The sequence below is a fragment of the Buteo buteo genome, chromosome 2 (assembly GCF_964188355.1).
Source record: "Buteo buteo chromosome 2, bButBut1.hap1.1, whole genome shotgun sequence".
NCBI classification, from domain to species: Eukaryota; Metazoa; Chordata; class Aves; order Accipitriformes; family Accipitridae; genus Buteo; species Buteo buteo.
The window spans coordinates 18,376,026-18,399,697 of NC_134172.1; the positions used below are offsets into that span (position 1 = coordinate 18,376,026).

Genomic DNA, 23,672 nt, shown 5'->3' on the forward strand with positions numbered 1-23,672 from the left:
TTTCTTTGTTTTCCTTGCTATGCTTCTTGCAATTCTATACAGAAACCTTGGCAGTTCAGACTTAGTGCTTTTACTGCTCTCTTTCCATTTTCCTATTTGTTTTCTCTAGACACTATCATTTTTAACATCAGTCAGTCATATCTACTTCTCTAGATTTCATCTCATTTTTATGCAGCTTTTAATCCCTGATATCTGGATGTAGACTTTCCAAATTTTTAAGAGTTTGTTACGAAGTAAACTTCAAAAGAATACTAAAAGAGAGACAAAAAGGAATTTTTGGCTTGCCCCTCAGGCCTTCCAGAACAGCAGGGTCCTTGGAGATTTAGGAAGCCCAGGAAGCCAGAACTGACTTGGTGAATCCATAGCTGGCTGCCATGCTTGACAGGGTATATGCAGCACTAGCCTGTCCAATGATTTTGACACAGGTTGCCTAGAAGTTTAGTGAACCTACTATCAGGAGTTGTTTGGGCCTCCTCTAGACATGTTACACTACCCTCCAGATCCTGAATGAACTGACATAATTTGCCCTGAGGTCCTTAACGTCTGCAAATATAGGAGACCAGTTCCTGTAATAGACGTAACCTGAAAGCTGGGAAGCAAAGGGAAACTAAGAGCCTAACGCATATCTCCCTCTTTGGGGAGCCTCAGGTCCTAAGTTCCATGCAAAACAGCTGCCTGAGAGCTTGGAGACCATAAGAAGCCAAAAAGCTTAGGAGCTCCTGGAGACCTGGCTTTCCAGCTGTTTGGCAGTCCATCAGGCAAGAAGTCAGGGATTCTGTGAAAACCAGAAGCCAAGCAGCCTGGCAGGCTACTCACCAGCCATCTGGCTGACAAGAGAAAAGATGAAGAGGCACGTTGGTAATTTAGCCTGCCTTTCTGCCTGGTTTCTGTCAAAACTTTTCAAGAAGTCATTGTATTCTTATGGAAGGTTTTGGTTCCATTCCATTAGCATTTTCTGATGGAATACTGTTCCACTGGAAAATATTTGACCAGGTTTCCTTGTAACTTGGTTTATAATAGCTACACATGCTAGTCAACAGCTTGTCATGTAGCTTCTGTACTTTTAAATTAGACTTGCTAATTGGATTTTAAAAATCTATGAGGAGTTTAAACACCTCAAGTTTTTTCTTCTTCATCTCTTAGTTTTTCCTTCTTGTCCATCTCACTTTTTTCCTGTCTTTACCCTCTCACTTGCCCTGTGGGACTTCCATAGATTTTAAGGCAAGAAAAGGGCATGGAGATCATTGTGTCTCATTTACTGCATAATATGAACCAGAAAATTTCAAGCAATCATTTTATCTAGTGCAGAAGCTTTTGATTGAACTATAACATATTTTATACTTCATGCCTGTTGTTCTGATTCTCAGTGGTCTGTAATGGTAAGTGGTACAATATGATATGATTGCCTTCTCATATACCACTCTAATTTATGGAACTATGCCAGAGCTGCACAGACAAACAATAATTGTTATAACAGTTTATTAGTTTGTGTTGTCACTGCATTGGTTGTTTACCTAGACTGTCCTCAGAACATTCCAATATTGCTGTCTTGCATCTCTACAATATTAAACTACATATTAGTGATGACTATCTCATAAACATATTAATAATTATAAGAAGTTTGCTTAGGCACTTATTTGGATTCAATTCAATCCAAACCCAATGGAAACAATGTTTAGTTTTTCCAGTTATTCAATGTTATCTTTTTTTCATACTTCCATTATTAAAATGCTTTTCAAAATAATCTAAAGCAAATCATGACATTTTCTCTATTGTGGCCTCAAAGGACTTTGATATTAGTAGTTTCACTGCTTCTGTGAAAAAAAATTAGGATTTTGGCATTTACCCAGGACTGAACTTCAGTGATAGTTGTGAGGAGGAAGAGGAAGAGTACGTGTAGTCTGCCAGACTGAAAAGTAAGGAAAACAATATACAAAAGGACTACTAGAAGTTGCATGAGTGACTGTAGACTTTTTTTTTCCCCCACCATCTTTTAGAGAACATGCATGGCATGCTTTCTTGGGCTGTACGCTTAGCTAATGGACTTTGCTTTTGTTTCTTGAAACTATCAACAGCAATATACTTGCCAAGTCTTTAACTGTGCGATGATCAAATCCCTGAAGAGCCAGGAGTAAGGAATTCTGCTCTTCCAGGATCCATATTAAAGCTACTCTGCTTTGCTGCTCTGGCTTTAGCTGCTTCGGTGAGGTGAAGAGGACAGGAGAATCCACATTGATTGTCTGCTGTTGTTTTCCCAACACATTGCATTTTCCCAACACAGAAGAAAAGTTGTGAGATGTACTGAAGTAGTCTCATCTTACAAGATGTTTCTTCATCTGTTCTGCTACAGTGGAAGCCTCCACAGCTGTACAGACAGGAATAAAATTAGCCTTTAAATATAAATTGATTAATGTTACCATTGAACTGTTTAATAAGAAAAATTAATAGAAACTTCATTACATAAATTGTGTCTCCCTTTTTCACTGAATAGCTATAATACAGAAATTTATCTGTTCCATTTCTTTATTTAGAATTTTAAATTGGGTTGTGCATTAGGATGATAAGTTATTCAGTTGGCAATAGGGGATGGAAATGGACAGCTTCCTTCATTAAAGAAAAGGTAGTTTAAAGATGACTCTTGATAACTAAGGTTTATTTGCACAGCTATACCATCACTTTTTTGGAGCAAAAGCAATTCAATTTGACAAATTAGCTTTGACACCTTAAGCTTTTAAGATGTTCTAAGAGTGAAATACTACTTGTTTTTAGTGGAGAAACTTTTATCTTTCAAGTGGAGTATTTTTAAAGATAAACACAATGTGTTTTTGTAATACGGTGTTTAGCTTTAAATCTTTCAAATAAAGAAACCAGTATTCATTTTGGAAGAAATAAGAAAGGAATTCAGTTACAAAAGAATTCAGTAGTTCTTTTACAAGAACTGTATGTCTCAACTTAAGGCTGATGAACTTTACTTATTGACAATAACCACAAAAACCCATATAATAGAATGACAAGAGAACTCAAAAATCCCAAATGTTCTCCTTGTATAAATACTGCAGAGATCAAGTGATTTTTCCAAATCTGTCTTTCTGCAAATATCGTAATGCTTTCTGCTCCTAATTAAAAAAAATGTGTAAAGCTGGTCTATCTCTCAGTATTTCTGCTCTTGGCAGAAGCCAATGTAGAAATAAGTGAAGAGGGAAAGTTAACTGAATTTTGTTAAAAAAGTCATGCAGTTCAACAAGATGAAAACATATGATTAAAGAGTAGCAGGATGAGGCTTTTATTAGCACAGCAGGTAACTTTGCTGGCCTCAGCATCTGTGCCAGGTGGGCTTATTTTACTACTTGAGATTGCAAACTCCTCCCTTTGAATCCAATTTTTAAATAGTATTTATCATACTTTCTGAGGCCAAAAACTTTGCTGCCAGCTAGTTAGAAGATGTGGTCATGTGAAGTCATGAGAAATCCTCTTATCTCTTCCCATCTTGTTCAGCCACTTAAAACGTAGTTTAACAATCCATATTTTTTCATATCTGTCACCTCAGGTTAAATATTACCATAAAAGTTATAATAATGATGAAGATTTAAAATGAAGATATTTCCTGTTAATACAGTGAAACATTCTTGCTCCCCTCCCCCCCAGTTTTTTTTAACATTTTTATTGCTTCTTTAAATGTCTTTGTTCAGCTCAGGAAATATTATTGGTAAAACAAAAGCATTCAACCTATCATTAACACATATGCTCAGATGTATACAATAAAATTATCTTTTTTGTTGCTTATCAGTATTTTTATCTATAAAGACTGTTTCTTAGGCTTTATTCTTACCATACCCTTTTTTTTTCCTGCCTAACTTGAACTGAGTAGCCTTGTTAGGACAACTAAGAAGTAAGGTTTTGTCACAATTGATAAGGGGGGAAGTAAATTACCTAAATTCTCTTAATGCATTTTTCTTTTCTTTCAAGTTGTTTTTTGTATAGCTGTAGCCTAAGATGTTCTCTAAGCTTTTCAAAATACTTGAAGTTTGTTGAATAACCTCATATGTAACATTAAAGAAAGTAAATGTAGTTTAATGGCTCTATTAATAGATTAGAGTTTTCTAAAGTATAAATGTAGTCTTGGGCTGGAAAAGGAACACTCTCCATTTCAAGTTCAATATCAAAATCATGTTATTACCCAATAGTAAACTACCCAGACTATGAAACAATGCCATTTATATATCTGCAGTGAGGTTTAAGGACTACAGGTATATACAAAAGCTTAACACACACTAATAGCTGGAAATGACAAACCCTTTGGGTTAAGTCACACAAAAAAAGTTGTGTGTTGATTAATTTAGAAGGTAGAATTTAAAGATTGTATTTTTTTCAATGTGAAGAAAGACTTCTAACAACATGTTATATATGATTTTTCTTCTCTTATGTTACAAAAATAAGTGTAGATGAGAATGCCTGAGAGTATTTGGAAACTAAAATCACAGAAATTACTTTAGACTTTATAGTACGAACAGCTATCTCATCATTAATACAAGTATACTCAAAGAACATAGATTCAAAAGAATTAAATCCAGACTTCCACAATCACAGGCACAACTTCATACAATTTCTTCTTTAAATATCTTTAAAGTAGGGCAATTCTATATAATAAATACACATCTTTCAGAAAAAAAAAAAAAGAGTAGAAATTTACTGTACAAAGCAAGTATGTGGTTTTGCTAAATGATACCAAAACGATTGCATTTATTGTTTAAATTTCTTCGGGGAAAAAAAAAAGATCTTTTACGTAACATAATGGATTTTAAAGCTCTCATTTCAGTCCTTTCTGCTCATTGTTCTTCAAATTTCTTGCTGCTTTGCTTTTCTCTTTGTCTTGCACAGACCACCAGACTACACCCACAATCACATTTGGGAAACTTTCCTGACATGTGGTTTCTGCAGTTTCCCTCTGCTTTTCATCACTGGTAGAAGGTTCTGTCCTTGTGTTTAGCTGGTTTCACAGACGATTATTGAAACTCTTTTCTTTTACTTACTGCTGGATTGTTTATATATTATTCCATCAGTTTAATTGGACCGTATTCCTTTACAAAATGTGGAAAGTATAAGCTTGTCAGAAGAGAAATTTAACAAGTAGGGTTGTAATCACCTGGAAAGAAAAAATTTACAGGTAGGAAAATATAAGATGTATGAGTGGTTCATTAGGATGGGATACAGATTATGTTATTTCTTCATGAAACATCTTTCAAGAACATGAATAATAATACACAGATATCTGAATCATGCAGAAAAGCAGAATCATTTTCCTGTATAGCAGGGCCCCTTTCAAATCTTAGACACTTTACTGTAGAGTTTACCTGTTGAACAGAAGCCTTTCTCACTTGTGAGCTGATATTTAGACACAAGGTAATGCACACTTCTGTAGTAACTTTAAAGGAATTGAAGTAAATGTAAAATATATCATTTTCTTTCCTTCTTCTGTGTCTGGTCACTTAGCTTTCTAGCCCTCTAATACGTATAGATAAGAAATTTCTGTGTAGAAATCTTTCTCTGTAACCCATTATCTACCACCTTTGGTCAAATTTTAAGATTTCAAGACAGACATGAAAACTGATACTGAGAAATATTGTTTTTATCCATGTGATTGTCTGTAGATACATTTACAGTGTGGTATGCATACACTAACAATGACAGAGAAATGTTTATGCTAGCAAGTCCATGGGAAACGCGCTGTAAGCCCACCTCCCTTTACATGCAGCTCACATGGTAATAGAAGTGGCAGACCACTGCCCACCCTTCTCTGTTTCTCTCAGCTGCTTTTCTGAGTCACAAACCTGTCTTGTCCTTCTGCATAAACATTTAGATCCTCTTTTAATTTCTGTAAAGACCTCTGTTATTTCTTCATTCTGGGTTTTTTAGGACTTCAGCACGAAGTTTGCTCTTGGATACTACCCTTTTTCCACATGTTGTGGCTTCTGGTTTTGACCCTCACACTATATAGCTTTAACCTCTCCTTTCCAGTCTCAAGAATTGCACTGCCTGTTCTGGACAATGTTTTGTTCCTGATGGGCCTACCCGCTGCTTTTGCTTTCTGTGAGAGGGAAACATCAGTTAAGAGTTCTGTTTGGCATTTAGACCCAGAACTAAAAAGGATGAACTGCACAGCATTTTCTGGAATTTTTTATTTACCAAGTCCATGAGCAATTTGGTGGATTTTTTTCAGCAAAGCTAACACAATACAATTGGACCCTACTTTGTTCATAAATCAGCCCCCCAAAAGAAATAAATATAATCAAAACCATTCTTGGTCTCAGGGTCACTCCCTAGCCCCAGGAAAGTTCATACTATCCATGTTTGCACTTTCATGAAGTTGTAAGACCTTTCAGCCCAAAAGGGTTTCAGGAGAGTGTCTCGTTATTTTTATTCAAAATTCTCACCTGTTGAAGGAAGCAAGTGAAAGTAATTCCACCTGCCGACCTTTCTTTCCATCTCTGCACATTTACTATCACTGAGGTGCACAAGCTAAAATTTCTTGTGCAAAGTTACTGCTAACCATTTGCCCAGTCGCTTTTACTCTCAAGTGTAATAACAGTTTGACACCAGGCCATCCAATGCCACCTGCAGATGTGCCACCATGATGTCACCAAGAATCTCCTCTGACCTATTTTCAATTCCTATTTTCAGTACCTTTTGTGAAGTGTACGATTTGGGCACTAATGGCATACTTTTAGTAAATAGTTCTGTAAAAATAAGATGACCATCAAAAAATACCTGAAGTTCTTGCCCACAGTGGTTTCTGATCTATATCTATTTCATAGTCAATAGTCATGTGCTTTTCTTAAGTCTTATGTTTCTACAGAAATCCTTAAGTTAGCCATAATTAAGTCATTCATTAGTTTCTGTATTCGTTGGACAAAGAATTTTAAGAGAACCAGTCATCTTTCCAGATCCACATCTGAAAGGTTGAAAATCTAACAGAAAATGTTGGACTGGATTATAGATTGCATAAAGAAGTCCTGATAAAACACAAATATCTATGCTTAGTATAGAGGTCTACTCAACTGAAGTAACTGACGGGCCCATTAAAGTAGAAAAGGTGATTTCTTCAGATTACATTGCAACACGTGATATCCTCAGGTCAGGCACTTGGAGTTCCATCCTCCCCTTTGTTAATTATTATGTTTACAGTGAAGTTCCTGAAAATGCTGTTGCATTTTGCAGTGTTGTCTTTCAGGCTCTGAATAACTAGGCATCCATTCAAAGAAGTAGACATGTTTCTATTCTGGCATTATTTCTGTCCACGAGGAAACTGAAAAGAGATTGTCTAAAATAATGTAATCTTACATGGTGGAACATCTTACCAAAGAAAGAGATACGTTTATTTTCAAGCATCTCAGTTTAACTGAGTGCAATGAATCTTGGTGTACAGCATTGGTCGGTGACTATGTAACTTAAACAGTTAAGAATTTGTGCTTAAACAAAACTTAGATTTATACCCTGTGTGCTTTTTAGGGTACATGAAGTACTGTATGCTGCATGTCACTTTATCAGATACTGTCAGTTCCTCTTTGCTTGAGGCAACCAAATGAATTCCATACCCAGTAGTTCAGTCTCACCGTGCCAAAACTGCTGGTTTCCTCTGTTTTACACATTGACATGTAAACATGTCTTTGATAATTTGAGTTGACTGATAAACACAAGAGTGTGAGAACAGGCAATGCTGTGTCAGACCAAAGGTTCACTGACACTATTCTGTTTCTTATACTAGCCCACAAGGGATGCCTAAGGACAGGTAGAACAGGGCAAATTTGTAGCTGTGGTTCCCCTCCCCAGAATGCTCTCCCACCTTCAAGAAATCTGTGGCTCAGGGACTTTCTCAATCAGAAGGAATACTTTTGTATTGAATAACCCTTAATGTTTTTTGTTGTGTTTTTTTTTTCTTCTGTGAATTTGTCTAGTTAATTTCTAACATGTAAACTTCTAACAGCCACTGCAATCCTGCTCCAAGGGCTTCAACATCTTAACTATGCTTTGTTTGAAAATAACCTTGCTTTATTCTGAACATGCTACCTGCTAATTTCATCTGATGCTCCCAGGTTTTCTCCTAGAAGAGAGATCCCTGTGTGCCCTTTCCTTTCTACTCAAGATTCTATACACCTCTACCATACCGCTTCTCATTTTTCTCTTTTATAGCCTTAAGTGTCCTAGTTGGTTAGTCATTCCTTCTACAGAGCAGTTCCCTACCTTTGATTATTGTTGTCATCTTTCTCTAAACCTTTCCTAATTTTACTATAACTTTTTCAAGATGGAAAAGATGGACCAGATCTGCTTACTGTATTCAAGATCAAGGCACACTGTTTAGTTTTCTACTTCTTTTCTAAGAGCATATTTAATTTTTCCAGAATTGTGTTTGAGTCCTTTAGTCACATTTTGCATTGATTGTTCATACTCTGAGGTGCATCATGGTTCTCCCACAGTTGCTGTCATGACTTGTATAACCTCCTCTCTCAAGTATTCCTGAATACTCATTTGCATTGGTACAAGAAAATAGTATTACCACTCCTTTGTCTTAGCTGTCAGACTTAATGTAGGAAATAGAAGATGCTATGAGAGCCTAACCAGGGGTGTCTTCTGTTGGTTTAGATGCCCTAAGGTATGTGAGGCACCCACTTGGCAAATATGATACAGCACATAAGGAGGACTTACACCCTTCTGGAGTGACAGCTTGAGGACATAAAGAATACTCTGTGGTATCTAAAGTGACACTAGGTACCTTTATTTAGGCATTGAATTTATGCCTAGGTGGTGATGTGTAAAACAGTCTAACTCTTATATGTCAATCAAGAGAGCTCTGAGTTCCAAATTAGCCATATTTCTTGGTGAAGGCAACACAGCAATAGCTGCAGTTTTGAAGAATTATGTCATGGCAATCTTTTTTTTTTAACATTTGCATATAAATACTGATTGAATATTTTAAAATAATATTTCTTTTGATTCTCATTTAGGATGCTGGGGAAATGGTTCGATCCTTTGTTGGTGGCTTGGAACTGATAGTCAATTTGCTGAAATCAAAGAATAAAGAAGTTTTAGCAAGTGTATGTGCAGCAATTACAAATATAGCTAAAGATGAAGAAAATTTAGCTGTTATAACAGATCATGGAGTCGTCCCTCTGTTGTCCAAACTAGCAAACACAGTAAGTGACTTCTAAACATACTATACTAAGTATCCGAGTTTCTTATGTCAGACTGCATTATACCCAACGTAGAATCCTTCCTCTATGAGATATATGTTGGACATGAAAACACTCTGTGCCTGGTACTAAAATTGCTTTGGAAGATGAGCTTCATTTTGATAGTCACTGTTGCTGAATATGGCTTTTGAGAGATGCAGCTGCTGTATGAAAAAAGCACAAAGGATTGAGAGAGCAATAAATCTGAACCATGCAGAGAATCTCAATGATGGGGCTATATGTTACATTTTAATGCTAATTTTATCTAATTTCTGGCCAGTCTAAAATCACCTTTGAAATAATACAAAAATTCACAGCACTTTGTACAAAGAGAATAATAAAGGACTACTAGCTCCATGCCTTACAGCTCTCTCCAGTTTTTAATTGTACTGCAGTTAAATTGGGATGCCTTAAAGATGTTTGAGAATACAATTCTGCTTTCCTATGAAATTTTTATTGTATTATGTTGTCTTTAATTTATTATGTTTTTACCTTCTTCAGAACAATGACAAATTAAGACGTCACTTAGCAGAAGCCGTTTCCAACTGTTGCATGTGGGGGAGCAATAGAGTTACCTTTGGAGAGACCAAGGCTGTAGCTCCTTTAGTACGTTACTTGAAGTCAAATGATCCATCAGTTCATAGAGCTACAGCTCAGGCTTTATATCAGCTTTCAGAGGATCCCAACAACTGTATCACCATGCATGAAAATGGAGTGGTGAAGGTGAGGTGGAAGGTTTTTCTTATCTGGAGTTCAAATTATTGAAGGGGTTTGGCATGGTCGAAAGAAGAGATGTTTCATTTGAAATAGTTCTTGAATACTGCTGTGGACCTCAAATTTTCTGAATTTTATCCTAAAAATGTTTGCTTAAGTAGTGCATTAGGAACAGTATTTCAGTACTAGAGATATTACAGCTAGGTGGTTGTTAGGAATGGAAATATAATGTGGACATTCACCACTCGACTACTTGACTTGACTCTCACCTAGGCTGGTAGTGATGTCACATCAGCATTTTGTCATTTTCAAGTGACTTTTGCGAAAGAAGTTGGGTTATCTTAATGGATAGTTGCCTAGTATAGCAGAAAGTCACCTAGGAACTGCATGGAACTGGATTTGGGGACATATTAAGATAGAATAATACAAACACTTAGTTTACCTGGAGCTGTTTCAGTGAATTCTGCATTTACTTATAAAAATTCTTATTTTAGGAGTTAAGTATGAGCACATTCTGAAAAGACCTTACTCTAGAAAGAATTTTTCTCTCAAAAAGATTTTTTTAGCAAAGTTTTATCTCACTAGTTGAAGCCAGTATAGTTATTCCTTTGGCACAGGAGAGATAAGGCTTATGGTGTTAGAGATGGAGATTGGAGGAGCTCTCAATTTTCATAAATTTCCTGAAAGATTCACTGTTTGCAGACTTTTCATTTTACTTCATGTTCAGGTAAATGTATTGAAAGTAAGAGTTGGCTTATGATGTAATGTTACTGTTAATATTGAATTTATGCCTGCACTAATGTTTGTGCACTTTATTGTAAGCAGTTTCAATTCTGGCACAGTCTAATGGTCCTGCATTATCATACATATATCTGTAGTTGGCTATATCTGTAGTTGGGTTAAAAAGATCCATTGGTCAAAAATGTTTGACGACTCAGTTTAAATACCAGTACTTGAACTGACTGAGATCTAAGCTGCCCTTTCAGTGCTGGAAAATAATGTTTTCCCATCACAGTTGCATTATACTGGCTGCCCAGCACAGGCGAATATATACTGTACTACAGCTCAATTTGAAACTAGTGTCTGATGACTTTCTAATGTTGCTTATCTTTCCATTCAACTGACACAACCCATTTTCTGCCCTCCTGTTATCTGTTGTTTTCATTCATTTTATTATGCAGGTTTTAGGTTTTATAAGTTGTAGCACACTGATCGTACTGTATAAAGCCGATTCTGATGATATACTTTTGTAATAATTCCATCTCAGTCTAGGTTAATCTTCATTTTTCAGTCCCAGTTAAAATATTTAGACTAATTAAAAACATTTATTTGCACTTGCAGATAGATAGGAATGTACAGGTGCTAATTTTTTTTATTATTCACATTATTCTGGAATGACTATAATATGTTAAGGGAGAGAAAAGACAACTGATAAAAGGAAGAGCGAAACTACAGAATAAATCAACTTGTGTTATGTTTGTTGCATCTAAACTTTTTTCGAGGGTGCACTTCTTTTCTTGTGTACAAGAAACTTGTATTTTTGTAATGCAATGGACAAGTGTTTGAAAGTGGGTTTGTATGTGGGTCCATCACGTATGAGAGGATATGTGACCAATTCTCATTGCGTGTGCCAGCACACACATGTATTTGTATCATATAAGCAGATATGCATTAGTAATATGACAGGAAGCAGCTGCATTTGGTCTGTGTTGAGACTAACAGCCAGGGTAGCAGTTCTGCTGAAAAGGACCTGGAGAGTAGGTTCAGCAAGCTGAACATGAGGCAATAGGGTGCCCTGGGAGTGATGAAGGCTAACAGGATCCTGGGCTGTGTTAGCGGGAGCACAGCCAGTAGGTCGGGGGGACGACTTAGCACTTACTAAATCACATCAGGAGTACTATGTTCAGTTTGGGCTCCAAGTCCAGTGGATGGCCACAAAGCTGGTTGGGGACTGAAGCCCATGACTTGTGAGGGAACTGAGCTTGTCTAGCTTTGAGAAAGAAGGCCTTTGGGCAGCGGTGTCTAATAGCAGCCTGCCAGTGTCTAAGAGAAATTTATCAAGGCGACAAAGGCAGGCTCTTTACTGCAGCACATGGTAGGAGGACAAGAGACAACGGTCATAAATTGAATCTGATGTGTTCCATCTAGACATAAGGAAAAAAATTCTACTGTGAGGGTAATGAAATCTGGGGAACAGTTCCCCAGAGAGGCTGTGGAATCTCCATCGAAAGGAATTTAGACCTGACTTGATAAAGCCTTGACAAAGCCATCAGCAACTGGTCTGAATTCCATGTTGACCCTGCTTTGACTAGGAGGTTGGACTAGATGACCTCCTGAGATACCTTCCAACCAAAATGATTCTGTGATTCGGATCATCTGATTTATGTCAGATGGAAAATAATGAAAATAATAGAAAATATGGAAAATAATAATTGATCTTTGCAAACCACTTTTGCACTATCTTTTGATAATTAAGCAGTATTCTCCAGCTTCTCAATGGACTTTATTGAGCCATACTCATGGCATATTCAATTAGGGAAAACAGCCATAGATGTGATAATCAGCTTTCCCTTTCAGTATCCAGAAACAGTCACCCTGTCTAATGTGGCAGAAACCTTCTTCACTATACTTAGTCAGATGGGTATCTCAAAAGAAATACTGTCAGAGGAACAGATTTAGTCACTCTGTTGTTTAGATACTTAGGGAGATGTGTAAGATAAAGTGTCTGAATTACACTCTGTATCATTCAGAAATGAAATATTCATTCCATGAACAGAAATTTCACTTGAATTTTAGGTCAGGGCTACAAATGTATGGGACTGAGAGATGCAGTGGTATCCCACATATCTTGAAGTATTTCAAAATTCCATGAGGTTTGACTAATCCTCCTCTGTAGTTCACAAGATCTCAGTTTTTTGGGGGAAAGCAGTCTGACTGCAAACTAAACTTGTTCTGTAATGAATCTTTAAAATGCAGTCAAACGTGATCAAGAATTAAGACATTAAAGAGCATTAAGATAAAAACATCTGTAACTGCACATTGCCATGAAGGACCTGGAATAATTCTTCATACCTGCTAAGTATCACAATATGCAAAAGTCTTGGGAAGGATTTTGGAAGTGGTGCAGAATATTGGTGATATCACCTCTAATCTTAAAAGGCTGCACTGTTGATTCATGCCATAAGCTGTTCAGTTTGGTAGACTGGAATCTCTTCATAGCCAGGAGGTGACTGTGAACCAGATACATAGCCAGGAAAAAAAACCATTATGATTCCTTACTGCTTATTTTTCTTACTGGCAGTAAAAAATGAAACATCCTTGGAAGACAGTAATTTACCTGAAGGAGTAGTTCTTGCTAGTCCCCCCAAAAGCAAATATAATGGAAGTTTGGCACAGTGTGTTTTCGGATAAACTAAATCAAACTAGTCAAATGGTTGATATCATCCATACCAAAGACTATCAGCCAATGCACAGTCAAATGTACTGAACAAGTGTAAATCTTTAAGAAGACATCTGTCTAGCTCTTCAAGTAAGCTGTCTTCTGTTCAGTGTCCTACTGAAGTCAGTGTATATAGTGTAGAATCTGAAGTCCTAGAGTCACCCAGCAAATGTGTAACAATGAGGTGTAACAATTTACAATTGTAAATTGAGCCTTGAAAACAAGTTTGATACTTCTATAAGATATTAATTATTTTAAGAAATCAATCCAGCTGAAGAAATTCTTTAAACACATCCTGTAATTAGTGCTAAGAGCTACAAATAGGTAGGTAAACATGGAATTATCTTATTCAACACCTGCAAATATTTCATTTTTCTGTGTGCTTGTTTTCAATTTCATTCAAGTAAACATTCATGGAAGTGCTTAATTACAAATGCTGCAAACATTTAATCTGGAGAATATGAAAGTAATTCTATCTGAACAAATAAAAACATTCTTCACAAATAATATTTCTGTATTTTTAATTATCCAGATATTTTAAAATAGCATTTTTTCTAACATAGTAAGTATAAATGGAGCTGTTATTAAAGCTTCATTCCTTTAAGTCTTTAAGAAATCCTTAACACAAGGCAAACTGATAAAATGGGTAAGTCTAAAAAGTAGGACCCTGGAGCAGTTCCCAGCTCTTATGGCCAAGTGCATAGCCTGGCCACATACTGATTGCACATTAGGACTAAACCTGGATGCATACATTCTGGTCTGTGTCAAAAAAAAAAATGCAGATGTAGAACTCTAACCACAATATGTATGAACAATTGGGCATCAGGACTGCAGGGCATATTGCAAAATGCATTTGCCTTTCAACTAGGATATAGCCAGGGAGAATGCAATACTAGTGTATGTGTTGAAGTTAACATGGCTCAGAGATCCATGTTAATAAACCATGAAAAACTTGTTCTCCCTAGGCCATAAAGTGACAAAACTGCCGTGAGAGGTCATGAGAGCTAGCTCGCTCGAGCTACCTTGAGCCTTCTTAACTGTCTAGCTTTGGTAGCATGGAGCTCAGTGTCAGATGATTTGCCTTATTCTAGTACTATGACTGCAGTATAGGCGTACCCATTTTTTAAAAAGTGTGTAGTTTGTTTTTCCCCCTACTTTTCAGGGAATGGAATTCTCCCACCCACAAGGACGATACGTATGGTCATCTAGAGTTTCTAACCCTAAATAAAGCCTGGTTTAATTAGCAATTATCCTGCTGTGATGTTTCCAACCACTTTCTAATGCTAATATATTGTGTTATACCTAGAATGGCAAAGCAGCAAAGCAAAGTAAAGCAACAGATAGGCCTTTTTGGAGGATATATCAGACCAGTGAGACATAGTGCTTCCTATCCAGTGAGGATGCCCATATAATAAGTGAAGCATGGTGGACAGTCTGAGAAAATATGTTCTGTTGGACCTATGACAGTTTCTCCAGATGTGCTAGTCCAAGTGCTTTTGTTCTATATTGCCAGAGCTGAGCAGATCATGAAGCAAATCAACATGCACACCATGACAGCTCAGGGCACAGCTGGCCAATCCACCAACACTTATGAGCTTGACTTCTATGCTGGCACTGTTGGAATTACCATCAAGAATCAATTACTGGAGTTTCAGAAAGTCTAGAGAGGCATTCCCAGGCGGCAAGGAGAGTGGGTGGAGGAGATTTAGTTGCTCAAATGCAAGAGTCAGTAGAGTGCTGAATCTTGCCTGGTCTATTCAGTAGGTCTGCCCAGCACAGGTGAGACAGAAGTTGCAGCACTGTGTCTATGCTATTGGGTATCTTTGCACCGTACTTCCCAGTGATGACAGAATGTCCTGGTGTTTTCATTCTTCTAGCCTCTCCAGTGAATAGCTGACTGAAAGCATACTTTGTATTTATGTAGAGGTCGTTATGTACAGATTTTTCCAGGACCAATCATATTTTTGCTTCTGGAAAATTTGTCTGGGTTCCTTTGATGTGTTTTCATCCTTTTACCAGATATCTGGTGTTTCAGTAATCATGCCGAGTTGGATTAATGTCACAGCTGCTGTAGTTCTGACTAGGTTGCGATACATGCATAATCCCAGGTGTTCTTCAGCACATGTTCATGTGCTGTATTCACATGCACAGAAAGTCTGATGCTTCAGGGAAACATTTGCTCTGCGTGAATGACACAGTTGCTGAGTGCTTGAACAGTTGGTCAGAGACTCTCTCAAAGCATCAGACTTTCTGACCATTCACTATGCAATGTGTATATACACGTTTCTGCCCAGGAAACCAGGAATAAAAATATATAGGGAAAGTAATTTCAGCCAGATTCTCATATTTCACATTTTGCAACTGCTGCAAACAGTATTTGCTAATCACAAAACAACAGGTATATGCACACAGTTGTGAGAGAAAACCAGTGTTCCAAGTTTTCACCTATTTGTTACTGCACTGAAAAAGTGTTCAGTTTTCTCAAGCAAGGCTATGTGACAAAAAGGTTGGGAAATACTGGTGTATGTCAGCTGCCATGTGAAATTCTGAGTAAACCAACAGGGTGATTTTGGAGGAAGTTTAGAAAGGCAGTTTATGAAGTTTTTCTTTTATATTCAGTTCCACACTCAATATTCTTGTGACTGGGAATGGAACAATGGTTATGACCTGTGACAGATGAATCAATGCTTTCTTTCTACCAAACACCAGAAAATATTTCCTCTTTCTGAAGTAAAAATTCATGGCTGGGCTGGAAAAGAGATTTGTATTTTCAAAGACCCAGTAATGACATGTGGGACACTAGAAAGCAGGAGAAATTTTTAGATGTCAGAATAAGGAACAGGCATCAACCTGAATTCAGGATTGGAGATAGCTGTCCACAAACCAAGGGAGAAGAGAAATCCAGTGGGGGATTGGCAGTTTATAGCCAAGATAAGCAGGAGTACCAGGCAACGTTCTTCACACTTGGAGTCTGTCACAATTAGAGGGAAGAGAAATAGGAAAAGTCACAGACAACTGGAAGTGTCCAGCCATTACCACATTCTTCATGGAAACAGCAGAAAATCTCCCTTAAGATATAGCTGTTGCAAAGGAACAAAGATGTCTATATACTTGACTGCTGCTAAAACCTTAGAACAGTCAAGCTTGTTCATGAAAAGATCTCCAACTGTCTACTAAAGAGTACACGTTTTTTAATAGGGATGCTCTTTTAAGATGGATTGTGGAAAGACTGTTCTACAAGGCACAGGCAGATGAGGAAAGTGCAACTACTTTAGTAGTAAAAAGATGAGTCTAAACATGTTTTAAAGGAAGAATTCAAGTCATCTGAAGATCCTGAAAGAACATTTATATCATTGTCCTAGAGACCATGTCACCATGTCAAATTAATACAATGCTTCTCTGTGTTACAGTCACACTTATTCTTGGTTATGTTGGCAAGCTGTAGATTGGGATATGCTTCTGAAGTGAGTGAGTGAGGATGGTGGTGTGTATAGGCACTTATGAAACTGTTCATAATATACCTTCTAAAAGACTTCAGATATTTGGAAAGATTCAAAGTATATACAAGTGAAAAACATGTAACTGATTATTCCTGGTCATTCTCACTTTGCAAATGAAGAAAGATAAAAAGTAATCTATTGTGAAAGTTAACTTCTGCTATTGTGGAATTTCTGAGATTGTAAGTGATGTAAAGGATTTGGTTTTGTGGAATATCATTGTTATTTCTGTGTAAGGAAGGCCTAGGAATTTTAAATGGCCTCATCACCTGCAGGGCTGAGGCCAGTCTTTTAGGCTAATGAGACCTCTGAGGAGATTATTAAAGTAATGAAAAAAAAATAAGAACAAGGGAAAATAAGCACCCAAAATAGGCTGTGGAAGAACAAAATTCATCAAAGTCATAATTCACTTTAACTTTAAATGTTTACATTGTGGATGTGCCCATCTGAAATAGTCACCCAAATTCTTATGATAGTCAAGGAAGAAGAATAGATTCTTTACTGCATTTCATCTCTCCTCATTTTGACATGTATGCAAAGATAAGGCACCTCAGTCTCTACTGGCAGTATTTTCTGGTCTCCTTTGGCTATAATGGCAGTGCAGGTTTAAAGTTCAGATCTGCACATCTACACAGTAGGTATCTGTGTTTAATGGGTTGAATCCCATCCCAAGGCAGTGGAGAGCTTGTTTAAATGAATATGCAGTCCAGTTCATTATTAGACAGGAATGACAGAATTCTGAACAATAATACAATAAGAAAGAGCTATTAAAAACAATTAATTTATTCTTTTCCTAGAAAAATACAGATGAGATGCATTTATATGCTATGATGGTGATGAAACACTATCTGCTCAGCAGTAACTGAAGCACACTTTCAACATGATCTAATAAAGCCAGATGTTTTAAATTAGTGGATCTAACTAACTTGAATCCAGGGATTTTGAAAGATCTTTGGAGTATTAAGGATGGATTCCTTTCATCTAACTTTGACCACTTTTAGGTATGAAGTTTAAAGTAGTCTAAACTAAGACACTTTCTGTAGTCAATGGAAAGAAAGAGAGGCACCTGCAGAGTTGTCCTAGCTGAAGACAGATGCCCAAGATATCTGGAAGGAATAGACTCATGAAAGTGCCTAGTTTTTGACATGGAGTATGGAAAGGACCTAGGTGACTAGCTCAGACTAAACAGCTAGCTTTCAGACAGCTGAATTTAAATTAATATCCTCCTGAATGTTGATTTTCAACAAGCTTGTGGTACAGGGGAAGTTGCAGGACTGGAAGAAAGGTAATGTGCCAATATTTAAAAAGCCTAAATAAGATTATAGTCCAGTAACCTGGACACTATTCTCATTTTAAATAATCATAGGTACATACATTATAGTACTAGAAGGAATCGTTTTAACGATCTAGTCTGACTAGCCTCACTCATAGAAACCAGAGATATTGCTTCAATTTATTTCTGTTTGAAATAAAGTATATCTTTTAGAAAAACACTGACTCTTTACTTAAAAAATTCCAGCAATGGAAAATCCACTAGAGCCATCATAACTTGTTCCAGTAGTTAAATACCTTCCCCATAAAAACATTTGCACCTTATTTGTAGCTTAAGGTTTGTCTAGCTTTATCTTATGCTACGTTTCTTATGCTTTATCTTATTACATGTATGATACTGTTGCTTGGTAAACTGAAAAGCTTTACATAACTTCTCACATACAGTCTTATTGAGTAAGATCAAATTATCTGTCACACTGTTATCTTTTTAATTAGCTAAGCAAGTGTAATCTCTGATGGAATTTCTATCTTCTTAATTCTTTCATTATATTTGTGTGGCAGTTCTGAATTTTTTATTTTTGAACTTCCTTTTTGGACTGAATTTCAACATAATTCAGAACAGAATTCAGTATTTCAGTAATATCTTATGAATACTTAAAACAGGTAAAATAACTTCCCTGTTTCTATGTAAGCTCTGTTTGAACATCAGAGATTTTCATTACTCTGTTTGGCCACAGTATTGCCCTCAAAGTTCATATTTGGCCAATTGTCTACTTTGATTTCCATGTCTTTTGGAAACTGTTCCCCAGGTTAGGCCTTTGCATGCTGTAATGTTGGCCTTCATGCATAGGAGTAAAAATTAGGTAATATTGTTAATGTAGATCACCAGTGAATTTAGACCTTATGATATAAGTTGATTTGTTTTTTTCAGGAGATTAAATCAGATTTTAGTTGTCAGTACACTTTATAAATGTCAGATGAGTTAGCTCTCATTTTTGTAAGAATAATTCACAATTTAAAAGCAGCCACAGAATGTATTCAAGCATTTTATTGTTTTAGAGAGGAAAATTTTAAGAGACCAACACACTGACTCTTCTTGTAATGCCTTTAAAACAAAATATTGCCTTTCCACAATGGAAGACTCCAGGTTTGGCAAAGATAAGACTCATTAGAAAACTGAAGGAGTTCACTGGCTGAGAAAGTGGTAAATACTTTTGAATTATGTAGACACAAATGGATTAAGGCCTGTGAAAAGAATACCAGTGGCTTTGATTGTGAAGTATGAAGCTAAAAAACGCCTGTTCTGCTTGCCAATGAGATTCAACATTTGCAAGTACCTAATCAGATAGTACATAAATATTCTAAAACATTTAGGGAAATCTTCCCCGTGAGGTAATTTCCAGTATGTCATATGAGGATCTCTTGATGTTTTGACTTAAAGTTTGTGCTTGAATTCTGAACTAATTAAATAATAAATGGTAAATATTCATTTTTCTATTTATTAATTTATTTCTGTGTACTGTGATGATGCTTAAAGCCATTGATCACACATAAGTAGTTCACTTTGCTAGGGAGTGATGTATACCTACATAAGAAAAAGATGACCCCAGAAAACTTTCAAATTTAAATGTAGCACGAAACAAGGTGGAGGTGAACAAACAGATAGGAATGGAGTGGTAGAAAAAATGTATAAAAATATTTGTATTGGTCATATGTGATAGTTCAAGCAAACCAAGATACAATTACTGCTAATTCATAGCTGCAACTCAATTATCATAAGTAAAACAAAAATACCAAACACTGACTGTTAAGCTTTTTGTGAAAACCGAGGACCACTGGGTAGTAGCCAGTCACCCAGACTTTAAGGCACTTATACTGTCTGGGAACTGTAACTGGTGCTGTTGGCAGTTTTTGCATGTGTGTGTCTGTGCTGAAGGCTACACGAAGTCAGAGTAAATTAGCCTCTGTTGAGCTCTACATTATTCTGAGCTACTTTTATTATCCAAACAAGTTTATTTAAAGATACTGTGACTGTGCTGCACTATGAACAAGTCCATTTTCTCCTCTTATTCCATTGTACATACAGAATAATTATTTTGGGGCTAGACAAACCATTAACTTAATGATTACAGTACCTGTCTGAAATGCAGAAGATCAGACTTTCCATTCATGCTCTGACATTTTTTAATATTGAAAGTGTTTGTCTAACCTACAAGTGCAGAGAACTGATCTTTAGCCTTACTCTGTGGTCTGTTTTATTGAATTATTTGCACAACATGGAAGTGCTCTGTTTACTTACTATTACAAAATATTAATAGATGCCTTCTAGAATATCAGTTGTTGTAGCTTATAGGAACTTCATCAGGGATGCTGAAAACCCAATTTCAAGTGCTTGGAACAATAAGGCAGGCAAAGCAGAGACTCGTGCTCCTAAGAATGGGACTTGATTTGTATGTTCATACATCTGTATTTATTTAATTAATCCATCAGATTTGTTCCTGTCTTCTCATCAGACTATAACCTCAAGAGATGCATGAGGTTTTTTTCAGTTTGGGTTTTTTGGGTTGGGTTTGGGGTTTTTTTGGCAAAGAAGGTGTAACAGCTATAATGTATTTTCTGAATTCTGTGATGAATTAATAAGAGGTATTTGTGCTTTTTAAGTTCTGTTCTTAGTAGTAGAAAGGTTAATCACATGTAGGCTCTTCCATTCCCTTGTAATAATCTACGATATAAAAACAGTTGGTTTAACCATGATTTATGGAAGTTATTGTGAAATGTAGATTTAATATTTGGAGAATTCTTTTTTACTTTGTTATAATGACTGTATTAAAAAATACATTTTGTGTATTTTATTGTGCAGAGTTTCCAGAATATTGGTCGTTGTTTGCTAAAGTCATAAATCTATACAAGAAGTTTTGGCTAACCATTTTATGTGAAAAGACTTCCATAAGACCATCTTTGTGAAATAAACAGATATGAATTACAAAATATGGAAGGCAATTACTAGTAATTTCTACCGAAAACATTCTAAAAACAACTTTTTGCCACAAACCATATATATAAAGTTTAGAAAGTAAAACACAAAAGCCCTGGCACCTACTTCTTTAGGACTACTTGGATATGGGGTTGATTGGTTTTTGTGGGGGGCCTTTGGTGAGAACATTGAATACAGAATATAGAGTTTTATGCTATGAAGCAAGGTTTAAGATCTTTATAAATCAATCTAAAATATTTGATATAATGTCTACACAATAATATTATTGGGGTAGAAGAGTATGTATTTGCATATTTACATATTTGTATTTTTATTTTAAGTTTAGAAGAACCCGCTTTCTAACTGTCATGGTTGGCTCTATTCAGGCTCCAAAGTTCAGGCTGGAGATACAACGTGTTTGGCACATACTCCAAGCTGATGCCTGTTGCTTCTTATAAATCAGTTGTTACAGTTCTTGGATGTCAAGAAAGAGGGCACTAGATGGCAAAATTTCTGCATGTCTGTTGTCTACAGAAAGTATGCGCAATCGCTTCACCCACAAATCTATTGATCACATCACACTTTAAAATTTCGGATATAAGAGGTTCCATAAACTAAGTCCAATACTGCCATATTTTGTTTCATTTCAGAAGGATTAATGAAATTTTTCAAAGTTGCACCACTGCAATTTCTACTGTGTTAGCAACTGCCAGGTGTGAACATTTTCCTTACAGTTTCAGCTCCAGGAAACAGAAACCAGTAAGCCTTTACCTTCCTAAGCAAAATTTCACCATTCATAAAGTAGGGGTGCTTTCATGAAAAACATTTTGCTTTTGCACCATTGCCAAAGGTAGTGAAGTTTGTCTTCGGTGTAGATTAAGCCTCAGACTTTAGATTATTTCTCAAAATTTCATGTTACTAAAGTTTATGATATGTAGCAAGTGTTCTGTTAAAATCTGGCTGATGCCGGATGGGAAAAAACAGCAGCCTAAGGGAGATCAGCTTATCTTTGCCCAAACTCTGTGCTTCAGGAGACCTCTAATTTAGTAAACGTTTGGATAACAAACCTAGAGGCTGGCATAAAGCTCCTCTTGGCACATTTTAAGCATCTTTTAGTCTTATAAAAAGAAGCTTGTCCCACTAAGCTGTAGGTTTGTTAGAGCTGTTTAACAGTAGCTGTGCCCTGCAGCTCTTTTAGTGATAAATGAGCCGCTTCAAATAAGTGCAACTGCAGCCAACTGTGCAGAAGGAATCATTAAAAAAAAAAATTAAATAGACATTTTTGAAGCTTAAAAATGCACAAACAAAGTATGTTAAACCAAAATATATGCTGCTCCTTTTAATGGAAAAGATTGCTACTGGCTCAGTCTGCCAGCTTCAGTAGGTGTGCCAAAAAGCCAAGGAATCTGGCAGAGGCCATAGATAGCAGTTCCATCTTTCATCTATATTTCTTTTCTGTATTTATCTTGCTTTAGAAAATGCAGAGAATGTCTTTTCCTTCCGACTTGGCACTATTTCCAAACCACAGAAATACACAGAGCAGCTTCTTGCAATTGTTTAGCTCACTGCACCAGTCTTATCCTTGTGACTATGGAAATGTTTCTTTCTAATTTGGCAACAGTAAGAAAGAATAATATTAAAATATTTTTATGTTTATGGAATAATATTTTAGCTAAATTGTCAGATATTAAAATTAGTTTTCTTAATTGAGAGATACTGGGCTTAATGCACGAGGGCAGAATGCCAGGTAATTATTTTTGGCATTCAGGTGATCAAAAATAGTTTCCTTGTATGTAAGGAGCTATTCAAAGGAGCTTAACATAAGAAATAACAAGAACAATATACATATATATACACATATATGCATACATGTACATATATATACGTATGTGTAAATAGAGGCTGAATTGTCACTCAGGAGTCCTTAGTGTACTGAATTATGCATTCATTGTTGTAATCTATGAAAACTTTTTCTCTTCTTCCTTCTTCTTCAATCACTTGGTTCAAATTGGCTTCAAGCCCTAGTCATTGTAATCTCTTTCATGTCGCCATTTCAAAGAGCACTCTGCGATATCTTTAAAGTAATATGGCACATCTTATTGCTGTCACTTTCAAGGCAAAGATGCTAAGGAGGGGTCCATTTGCAATGGGTAGATTATGGGATGGGCTTTAGTGTTAATGTTCCTGGTCAGTGTTCTGTACTTTGGCATAAAGTCTAAAGTCCTGACAAGGCTGCCAGGCAGCGTGAGGCTGATGAGAATTCTGGCCTGACTTGAGTGAGAGCAGGGTCAGGTGATGAATCGCTGATGCAGTTATGATTATATAACAATCAGTTGTATGTAAAAGCTAAAATGTATCTTCTCCTAGACTATGAGTGAAAGTCCATACAATTTCATTTTATCGGAAATTTTGTTTTACTTAATTTTGCATTTACCTCCAAGGATGATAATTGGCTGTATTTACCAGCTGCTAATCAGTGCAGGATTTCTTGCCACAGTTTATGATAATTTTTAATCTCTGGAAGTTTTGAAGAAAAAAATTAATGTTAAAAT

The 23,672-nt window shown here is 36.4% G+C and overlaps 1 protein-coding gene across 1 annotated transcript in view; it reads left to right on the forward strand.

The window, feature by feature from the left end:
• ODAD2 (outer dynein arm docking complex subunit 2) overlaps positions 1-23,672 on the forward strand; it is an 88,058-nt gene that overhangs the window by 51,333 nt on the left and 13,053 nt on the right. The window contains exons 17-18 of the mRNA XM_075022453.1: positions 9,000-9,188; positions 9,726-9,947. Coding sequence (XP_074878554.1) covers positions 9,000-9,188; positions 9,726-9,947 — 411 coding nt within the window. The remainder of the gene's footprint in view (positions 1-8,999; positions 9,189-9,725; positions 9,948-23,672) is intronic.